Source organism: Zingiber officinale, chromosome 9A, assembly GCF_018446385.1.
Source record: "Zingiber officinale cultivar Zhangliang chromosome 9A, Zo_v1.1, whole genome shotgun sequence".
Classification (NCBI taxonomy): Eukaryota; Viridiplantae; Streptophyta; class Magnoliopsida; order Zingiberales; family Zingiberaceae; genus Zingiber; species Zingiber officinale.
Genome location: NC_056002.1, coordinates 136,842,752 through 136,854,231, shown reverse-complemented (window position 1 = coordinate 136,854,231; position 11,480 = coordinate 136,842,752). Strand labels below are relative to the sequence as shown.

The window sequence follows — 11,480 nt, the reverse complement described above, 5'->3', positions numbered from 1 at the left end:
TATCCCTAGATTATGCTCATTTGATCCCTTAAAGATATTTTTCATTCTTTTTAGGGTCTTTTCCATTCTATCCTTAAATCCTTAGAGTTGGATTTTTCTTGATTTTCGTTGGCATCTTTATTTTTAAGAATATAACTAAAATCCTTAGAGTTCTTGACTAAATTGTTATCTACCTTCCTAGCTTTAGATGAAGTAGTCTTAGCATGACATACTACATATTTTTCCTTAATCTTATTATGCTTCCTATTTTCATGATAAATGACATTAAAATGATATGAATTAGACCAAATATGCTTTTTATCATGGTTTAAAGGAATTGCATCAATAAATGATACCTTGGGTTTGCTTTTAAGAGCTCCCCTTGAGTTGAGCTTCCTCCTTTAGTCTTTGTCGAATTTCTCCCTTTTGGACATTGACTCAGATAATGTCCCTTTTGATTGTAAGAAAAATACACAATGTGAATGTGCTCCTTGCCTTTTCGTACGATGGGATTGACCTTCCTTGGCTTCTCCTTGTCTTTCGGTGCCACTTGACCATTCTTCTTGGTCAATTTTAGACACTTACTCTTGTAATGTCTACTTTCCCTACACTCAAAGTAAATAATGTGATTTTTGTTATTTACAATTAAAATTGTTATACCTTCTTTATTTGTAGAGGTGATATATGATCCTCCATTTGATTTTTCTTGACTTGTGGAGGTGACATAATCTTCATCTCCATTTGACCCGGGAGTAGAAGCTTCTTCTTGCTCCGGTGTCAATGAATGATGCTTCCCCTCAATCCTTGAGGTGAAGGCTTCTTCAATTTCATCATCCTAGGATGTTGAACATCTCTCAATTTCCAAATTCTTGTGCACATCAAACAAAGAGTACAACTCTTTGCCTTTGTCTTTGCACTCTCTTGAGGATGGATCAACCTCTAAATCTTCTTGATCCAATGAATCCCCCTCTTTGGATTTATCTTGATTTGGTACAGTGGAGGGATCTTCATGAATTCTTGCCAACTTATTTCAAAGCTCCTTGGCATCTTGATAACCCCCAATTAGACTCAAAATGTTGCTCGACAACAGATTGACCAACAATTTGATCGCTTTATCATTGGTCTCGCTTCTTTAGATTTTTCCTTGCTCCAATTACTTCTTTTGATGATTTTTTCCTTTGCTATCCCTTGGAGTATCAAAGCTTTGCATTAGAGCAAACTATTGCTCTATCTCCATCATCAAGAAATTCTCAATCCTTGATTTCCAAGAATCGAAGCTTGTAGACATGAATGGTGGAGGGGCTCTAGTATCATATCCGAGTCCATCTCGGAAATCCATCTTAAAGTTGAGCTCTTTTGATGATAGTCTTTAACTTGTTGAAATTAGGGCTTCAACTTCTTCTTCTTCCTCTAGCTCGTTGCTCTTTCCGACGATGAGTCCGGTGAAGAGCAGCCTTGCTCTTATACCACTTGTTAAGACACTCCGAGAGTTAGAGGGGGGGTGAATAGCTCGTCTTGCTTCGTTGATGATGATTTACAGCAGAAAATACAAAGTAGAGCTCCACTAATGCTAACACAAGGATTTACTTGGTATCCACCTCAAGAAGAGGTGACTAATCCAAGAATCCACACTCATCACACTCTCTACTATGTAAACACTCATTCTTGCAACAATCTGGAGGTGAAGAAACCTCGTACAACTAAACAACAAAAATACAACTTGAAGCAAGAACAAAATACAAGAATACAAATAAAAACCTATTTTTACTTGATCTCTTGTTGATGAAAATGCCTCTGGACAAATTGGAAAGTACAACAACACTTGTCTTCCAAGCTCAAAGTCAGGCGAATAGTAGTAGAGAAGAATCGTGTAAGGGTTGTTGCGCTTGAACCTCACCAACGACCTTATTCTTTGTGATCTAGGGGTTCCAATTGATTGAGCTTTCTCCCTAATTGATTGTCATGTAAGATCCAGGCGATCCTAGTTGTCTAAAGCTCGCAACCTACGCAACGGTCATCTCCCAATCGATCAACTGATCAATTGGGATGGTCTCAATCGATTAAATGATTGATTCAGAGATTCACTATGTTATGGCGAGAAGCTTGGAATCGATTGGCTAATTGATTCCGCCTTCCTCTCAACCTCGCGAAAAAACTAGCTCCAATCAATCAGCTGATCGATTAGAGTAGCCTAATCGATTGACCGATCAATTGGAGAACATACTGTGCTGGCGAGAATGTTGCGCTCACGAGAATGCCTCGTGATCGATTGGGAGCCTTCCCAATCAATCTAGCATAATGTTTAATGTGCTTTGCAAAAATGCCTCTCTAATCGATCAGCTGATTGATTAGAGCAACCCAATCGATCAACTGATCGATTGGGTAGCCTTTTGGTCTCGCGAAGTTGCCTCAATCGATCATTTGATCAATTGGGCTTTGGCTTAATCGATCACCTGATCGATTGACCAATCAAGTCTAGGGTATCCTTACTCAATATCCGGTCAATCGTGACTTGTTGGGACTTCCTCGTGCTTAGCATCTAGTCAACTTTGACATGTTGGGACTTCGTCACCAAGTGTCTGATAACTCCTTTGACTCACTTGGACTTTTCTCTTCGTGCTAAGTGCCCGATCAACTTTGACCCACTTGGGCTTACCGTCTCATGCTAAGTGTTCGGTCCTCCATGACCTACTTGGACTTATCGTCTCATTCCAAGTGTTCAATCCTCCACGACCCACTTGGACTTTCGAACACCAGATGTCTGGTCGACCTTGACCCACTTGGATTTTCACTACCTACCTTTACTCACCAGGACTTCCTCACTGCCTAGTTTCACTCACTAGGACTTTCACACTGTCTAGCTTCACTTACTAGGGTTTTTCATAATTGTCTGGTTTCACTTACTAAAACTTTCCAATTGTCTAGCTTCACTTACCCGGACTTTCTTAACTGCCTGACTTCACTCAACAGAACTTCCTAATCTGCCTGACTTCACTCACCAGGACTTCCCTCTACTGCTAACCTTCTTGTTGGTCTTGCTCTTGTCTAATCTCTAGTTAGGACTTCCAAGTCAAGTATCTGGTCAACCTTGACCTACTTGATTCTTCTAGTCAATCTCTCATATGAATAATTGCACCTGTAATCTCCATATATTGTCAAACATCAAAACTCAAAAATCACGACTCAAACTTGAGCACTCAAGTTTAGTCAACCTAGTCAACCTTGACCCAGGAGAAATTGCACCAACAAAAACTACCACACTCTAGTACAATTGTTTAAATTACTATATTTTTATAAAGCCTCTTATTCTCTATTGTACTACTACCATTTGTTATACTAAGAGGTTTGCTCACATTCTATTCTTTATCAAAAACAAGAAAAATAGTGGACACCATGCGCATAGGCCTTGGATGTAGCAATTTAGGGATTTTGAACTGATTAAATCTTAATGTTCATCTTGGTATGCTTATTTTTATGTTTGGCTATTTTTGTATACTAACTTGTATGCCCTTGCTAAATATGTAGCAAGAGAAATTAGATGTTTGATTTGTAGGTATGTTGCTATTTACCACCTCCCTGATGCAGGTCCAACTCATGATGAAGCCCAATTTAAGCCTTCAAACTTCAAATGGTCATAACTTTTAACTCGGAACTGAATCATGCTCTATCTGTCGCCACACTTGTAGAATTTAAAAACCTACGTTTGCTACTGATAAAACCATAACCGCCAAATTTTCAGCCCTAAATTCCACTATTTAAACCCTTTTCAAGGTATTTGTACTATTTTGGTAATTTTTGTTTTTTTTTTAGTATTTAGGGTAATTTTTTGTATTCTTAGTATTTTTAGAGATGATTTGTCTTGATCTACGTCTAGATTTGAGTTAAGATCATTAAGTTAATTACTTTCCTTTTCGGGTAAAAATCTATTTCATTTCTTTATAAGATTAGAATTAAGATATGTCAATTGTAATTTCTTTCCTTATTAATTAGGTCTTAGGTCGTGGTCTATATAAAAGTCCTATTTAGATTTAGAGGAACCAACCCTCTAATTTTAATAAAAGTTTCCTTTTATAAGACTTTTGTTCTTATTTTCTCCTCAATTTTTCTTTTCTCGTCAGTCTGTAGGATAATCGCTATCCTATTCAGCGTCACTCGCCCTCTAGCGATCCCATTTTCTACATCACATATTCATTGTGCCAAAAAGTTGAAAATATGTCAACTAAGTTGACCCAAAATTGAACATTGAGGTCTCATATTTGGTAAATTGGTTGTCACAAGTGCTTGGATAGAGTTGTTAAGACCTTATTAAATGTGTTTTGGCGGAACCTTTGGATTAGACCTTAGAAGATATCTTGTCTGATTCTGTATCATTCTCAAGTGCTAAAGGAAATAATGAGAGTCCTTGAAAATATACGCAAGGTCTCACTCATCCTTGGCTTTGAAGTGATCTCTTGCGTAACACTCTTCTCACCTTATAGGGTTTATTATCTTTAGGTGAGGAGAAGACTTTGAGAGTTGGGTTACTTTTAGAGGGGATCTAGAAGTACTTATTTTGGATTTATTTGTAATACTTCACTAAAATGTTTCTAGCAATGATGCGATCTTCACTTGAGACATCCTTGGTAGACCATAGGAAGCGAGCACAATCTCAGAGGCGTTCTTTGGAAAGGATATTTATTGTTGGATTTTTGTTTGATTTGTAGACGAGTCTAGATTAAGGATATATTTTATCATACTTAGTTATAGAGGTTTGCCACATTGCCTTATTTAACATAGGGTCTATACGGATTATAATAGGTTGACCTAGCGAGTGAAAGAAAGGTTTAGATCGAGAAAGATATATAGAAGTAATATGTGGTTGATCGAGTGAAGGTCGAGCGAGTACCCACGTGCTCATACACGCTCGGCCGGGCAAAATCCACCCGAGCATAAAGACATTTAGCATTATATATGTTTCTCAACATATCACAGGCCGATCGAAGGCCGATCGAGCACCCACGTGCTCATATATATATGTTCGACCGGGAAAAGTCCATCCGAGTATAAAGGCATTTAGCCTTATATATAGTTCTCAACATATTACCGGCCGACCGCGGGCCGAGCGAGCACCCACGTGCTCATATATGCTCGGCCGGGCAAAACCCGCCCGAGCATAAAGACATTTAGCCTTATATATGGTTTTCAATATATTACCGGCCGACTGTAGGCTGAGCGAGCACCCATGTACTCATATATGCTCGGCCGGGAAAAGCTCGCCTGAGCATAAAGACATTTAGCCTTATATATGATTCTCAACATATTACCAGCCGACCGAACGCCTAGTGAGCACCCACATGCTCATATATGCTCGACCGAGCAAAACCCGCCCGAGCATAAAGGTATTTAGCCTTATATATGGTTTTCAATATATTACCGGCTGACTATAGGCTAAGCGAGCACCCATGTACTCATATATGCTCGGCCGGGAAAAGCTCGCCTGAGCATAAAGGCATTTAGCCTTATATATGATTCTCAACATATTACCCGCTGACCGAACGCCGAGTGAGCACCCACGTGCTCATATATGCTCGGCCGAGCAAAACCCGCCCGAGCATAAAGGTATTTAGCCTTATATATGGTTCTCAACATATTACCGGCTGACCGAAGGCCGAGCGAGCACCCACGTGCTCATATATGCTCGGCCGAGCAAAGCCTGCCCGAGCATAAAGACATGCTCAATAGAAGGTATTCCTAATATATATATACGGTCGGGTTGAATGACCAGTCGAGACAGGTTCAACAGAAAGTATTCTCAATATACGGTCGGCTTGAACGACCGACCGAGACAGACTCAACATAATATTTGGCAGAAAATATCTTCTAGAAGCTTCTTCAGTTACAATGATGTGTCTCCCATCACAAATATAAGTCACAAACGACAAAAGAGGTACATCTGGGGTACAAAAAAAATTCCTAAATAGATTATTACACGAAATATAGAAGATGACTTCATCTCCTAACAAGCCCTAACGAATTGGGGACTAATTCATGACTACGGAGGTCACATGAGGTAGTATAAAAAGGGAGATCCTCTTCGTTGGCAAAGTACGCGAGTTCTAGTATTAAAACTCTATTTCACTTTAGTTACTGTTCTTCTTCCTTTGAGAGAGAAACTGACTTGAGCGTCTGAGGGCCTAGTCAGGAATCCTCATCCCGATCTTAGGTCACTAACGCTTTGTTGATTTGTCTCGCTGTAAGTAGGATCGCGGAAGGCTTCTTCTAGATTTATAGAAGATTATCTTCGTCAGGTATCATCGTTCATCGGATCCAACGCTCATGTTCGCAGATTTCAGATAGGGTCAGGGTCTACAAGCCATATTACATCTTATCGGTATCATTGTATTTATTTGATTAATCATAGTCACTTAAGTTGGATAAAAAAAACACCGTCCGTTCACCTTTCATAATATAATTGGATCATCATCATTCCATCAATATCAAATCAAATTCTCAAAATTATCATCCCCAAATCCTATGTTTGTAATGCCAACAATACCATCATAGAGCTATATGTTGTTGATGCAAAATTCAAACTGGGACGAAGGCTGACTGTATCTGATAGCATGAGGTTGATTGGCGATTTATGTTGTTGGTTGGCGCAATAATCAATCTGTCGGTGAACATCCAGCGGCAATAATTGAACCAGCCGGTCCTTTCATTTGGAACACTTGAAGCTCGGATAAAATACGCAACTGAAACAGATAGACATCCCTTTTTTTTTTATTTTTTAATTAGTATCAGATATTCAATTTACATCAATTAACTCTCAAGATGATCAATCTGATCTTATGAAAATTTCCTATCGACATACATCTCAATTTAGTAAATTTGGATGTATATTGCAAATTATAAGAATAGATAAATAATAACATTTATTGATACAATACTACTTAGAAAAATCTCTCTTTTAGTCTAGATCGAGCAAAAGAAGGATATTTGTGCATCAAATGAGTTATGCATGGATTTAGAGTAAAATTTATTTTATTTTAGTAATTTGTTTTTTATTTTAGATTGAAAAACATCAGGAGGAGTTTACCTAATGCTTTTCCTTCATGCCTAACCCACATCATTAACACTTTATTTCAATTCAATCTTTATGTCGATTCCAAATTAGACTCCTATATATGGTCCTTCATTTCCAACACTCAAGACCTAAACTTGATTTGATCTTGCCATCAACTTTGTCATTGATCACCAACACTCTTTCATTTTCAACCTTCCAAAGCAACTATACTACCAGATATAGATAATGACAATAATTACTTCACTTCCTATTCACTTCCTAATGTTAGCCATCCCCTCTTGTTACTTCCTCTTGAGTTTGAGCATTCTTCTTCACAATCTGTATTGCTCTTCTAGTTGATTGTCGCCACCCTCATCACCCCATGACTCTTATTGTCCTCCTTGTCCTTATGAGATATCCAATTGGTTAGAGAAAGACAGATTTATTATAATGAGACAGAGATCAATTTCTGACGGAAGCATGTCCTCGAAGAAAAACTCCTCTCAGCCCCTAGCCATTTGACGATCGACAATAAACTGACCCCGTGATTTATCTCCTTTCACATAACCTGCGGATGGGCCCAGTCATAATAAACTGATTTCATGATTTATCTCCATTCACATAACCGAATGACTAGTTCAACCTGATTGATTAAAACTTTTCTACACCACTGAGTTAGCACAATAGATATAAAATCGTAAAGTAAAACAGTGTTAGCAGCATTCAAGATTTGCTGGTTCGGTTACACTTGCTTGGAGTTTACTCCTCCAAGACTTTTTATTTGCCTAATCTCCAGTTAGAACTAGTCACTCAATAGATTTCTCACCATTGTCAAGCCTCTAGTCACTTTTACCACTTGGATTTACTAGTCACTTGGTAGACTACTCATCACTGCCTACTCACTACTACCAAGCCTTTAGTTACTGTGACCACTTGAACTTGCTAGTCACTCAATAGACTACTCACCACTGCAAGCCTTTAGTCACCTTGACCACATGTACTTTATTAAACATATTGTTAAACAAATATAAAAACTCTGGAGGTCGATTGCACCATCAATCTTGTTATGACAAAAAAAAATCATATATTTCTACAATGATATGATATTATTCAATTTGAGCCTAAACCCTCATGAATTTATTTTTGGGTTCTACCCAAAATATTTCATACCAATGGAGATATCTTTAATCTTTTAAATCATTGATCTTTTCCATGTATTTCTAACATGGGACTTTAATTATATTCAACAATCTTCTCCTCAAACAAAGGATCACCATTATTCTTATGGTCTGAGCCTCCTCTCAAGCATCTGGTTACTTTTGACCTGCTTCGGGTCTCCCTATAAGTATCTGATCACTCTTGACCTACTCTGGGTCTCCCCTCAAGCATCCGATCACTCTTGACCTGCTCTATGCCTCCCCTCAATTTCGTTCAAGGCAACCCCATATGACATCCCCATGACTCTGCTCTAGGCCTCTGATAAGTCATTATTTGATACAATCTTTTGGTTTGACATTGAGTGTATTATATCTAATTGCACATGTTAATGCTACACTTTTTATCATGTTTATAAGTTGAGGATTGTTTTGAGCTTAACGATATTTTTTCTCCTAATTCATGATATCATTCCTCATGATATGCATTTGGTCTTGTAAGACATTTAAGTGGATTCAAATTGGTACATAACCAAGGCCCAAACAAGTTTAGTTCATCCAACTTGATGAAGAAGCTCAACCAAATTGATTCAACCAATCACAAGGAGTTTACCTCTTGAGCTTGATCCAAGTCAACCAATCACAAGGAGTGTATTATATCTATTTTACAAGTAATTTTTTTTTCACTTTTAAATTAATATAGTTTTTATTATTACCGATTGATTTAAAAAATCGATTGTTATTTTGGAACTGATTGTAAAATCGGTTGCAACTTTAATTTAACGAAGAAATAACTCATTAATTCCATCTATAAAGTTTTTCATTACAAATTAATATAATTACATCCTATTTCTCTTCAAGAACTCCCTTCAAGGCCCGATTCTTCTTTATGCGAGCAATTTGTTCCTCAATCTGCTCTTTCGAACCAATCATCGAAGACAAAACAGGATCCTAAATAACAAATAAAAATAAGTATGATTGATCAAGGACAAAAATTACCTTTAAAAAATGGCAACCTGCATAATAGCATTTCTAAGGTGTTGAGACATTTTCATAAGCTTAGGATTTTCCCTGAGTTGCTGCACGGTTGAAATAAGCTGCTGAGGATCCAATGGGGGAATAATATCTTGTCCTGTACTAGGGACACTCTTTTGATGTTGCTCAACCATTTGACTATATACAGGATCTTCGGCAATTTGCTCAGCCATGTCTACAATCATTTCACAAACTACAGGATTTTTGGAAATTTGCTCAGCCATGTCTTTAATTGTAGGATCCTGTGCCCATAAGTAAATTTGGAAGACTCTAGCTAGATGTTAGTTTAACATAAATACTAAAGTATAAAAATGTTACTTCGCCTACTAACATCAATACCCAATTTAAATAGGTACAATAAGATTTTTATGCTAAGATCAGTTTTTTCATGTCGCACACATCACCTAAATGTTTCTCAAGTGAATATGTCAAATGCTGTACAGTTCTTATTTAGCCATTAGTTCAACCTATCATCACTATCAGCAACCTTAGTCCATGTTTTCCAGAATTTAAGACTCTAAGAGTGCGTTTGGTTTGTATCGTTTTCATTTTCATTTTCTAAAAAATGTACGTTTTCTAGAAAACAGAAAATGACTTTTTGTCATTCTCTGTTTTTCTAGAAAACGCAAGCTAATTTTTAGAAAATAAGAACGAAAAACGCAAACCAAACATCATTTTTTAAAAAACGTGCGTTTTTCAGAAAATGAAAATGGAAAACGCGCATACCAAACACACCCGCTCACTTGGCTACCAGGATTCATAAACTCTACTACTTAGCTTGGAGATCTAGAGTTCGAATCCTGGGGAAGGTAAAAATCCACTGCTAGGGGTGGAAAGTCCTAGTGAGTAACGACACGGCCAAAGGGTCGTCGGTCGACGACATTAGAGGTCGCCAAATGGACCGACGACATAAGGGGCCGCCAGTGGGCCGCCCAAGAGTCCAAAGAGTCGGGTCGTTACAATAAAAATGCGTCTTTTTATTGTAACGACCCGACCCTTTGGCCTCTTGGGCGGCCCTTGTGGCGGCCCAACTGGCGGCTCTTATGTCGTCGGTCCATTTGGCGACCTTTCATATCGTCGACCGATGACCCTTTGGTCTTGTCGTTACTCACTAGGACTTTCCACCCTTGGCAGTGGATTTTTGCCTTTCTCAGGATTCGAACTCTAGACCTCCAGGGTAAGTAGTAGAGTTTATGAATCCTGATAGTAAAACATAGAAAACAATGATATTATTTTGACTTTACAAAGAGAAGTAGACAATTTATTTTTAACCACAAACTAAAGTGAAAAAGCTTGCGGGGAAAAATCGTGCACAAAGGAAACTAAAGCAATAGACAACAACATTATATTCAGATGCCCTTGGTGTACTCCTATGAAGATGTTCCCAAGAACACCAAATCTTCATAAGCATCCATATTTGTGAAATTAATCAGGCAACTCAAACCAATGTAGCACTAGCTTGATTGAAATAATAACACTAACCACAGCTAGTAATTATATATGGCTTAATTAACAATAATAACTAGTTTCAAATACCACTTAAGCTACTACATGATACATAGGTGCCAGTTAAGGTTTAGAAATCATTTGTTAAAAACATAAGGAGAGCAATTACATTGAGCAGGCTTTGAATAGAAGAAAAATCAAGAGGATTCATCGGAAACCCGGTATCCGGGGCTGAAGAGGTCCTCCGGTATTCGGTTTGTTGTTGGGTTGAGTCAGTCGGTAATTCTTCAGACGTCGAGCTTTTGTTTTCAACTGAATTAGATTTGTTGTCTGAGACAAATGAAAATAAAAGTTCAAAAGGGTCATCCCAATAGCTTTACCAATCAAAGAGGTAATTATGCATACTGGTTAATTGCTCAACAAATGTAGATTGCATTTCAGATTAACAAGAGAAATACTTCCTTAGGAAAACTACTGAAATATATTATGTTTGTTCCTCGTTATTACATTACTTAACGTTCCAAATGCATCAGAGGAAGAACCAAATTCAACAAACAATATGCTATCTTGTATTAGAAAATACAAACCCATTCTTCCTCAGAGAAAATGGTCGAGGCACCCGAGATGGAAAGAAAGGAGAAAATCAAGGAGATGAATTAATAGAGAGAAAGAGAGAACGACACAGATCAGGGAGCGGTCCTGCTCGTCTATATTTTGTCCATCTCAGTAATCTGCAGTTCTTGAACAAGAGGAGCGAAGACAGCGGCAATGGCGAGAGGCGAGGATTGGCCGGCGAAGCTTGACCGTGGATTTTGTGCCAGGGT

At 38.0% G+C, this 11,480-nt stretch overlaps 1 protein-coding gene across 1 annotated transcript; it reads right to left on the bottom strand.

Annotated features, from left to right (window-relative positions):
- Window positions 1-9,021: 9,021 nt before the first annotated feature.
- On the bottom strand, window positions 9,022-9,674 carry LOC122019637 (ankyrin repeat domain-containing protein 2A-like). Its single transcript, XM_042577090.1, has 2 exons — window positions 9,192-9,674; window positions 9,022-9,126 (listed from the first exon to the last, which is right to left on the bottom strand). Exons 1-2 carry the CDS (start codon window positions 9,432-9,434, stop codon window positions 9,022-9,024), a joined length of 348 nt encoding a protein of 115 aa, XP_042433024.1. The 5' UTR covers window positions 9,435-9,674.
- Between the last annotated feature and the right edge of the window lie 1,806 nt (window positions 9,675-11,480).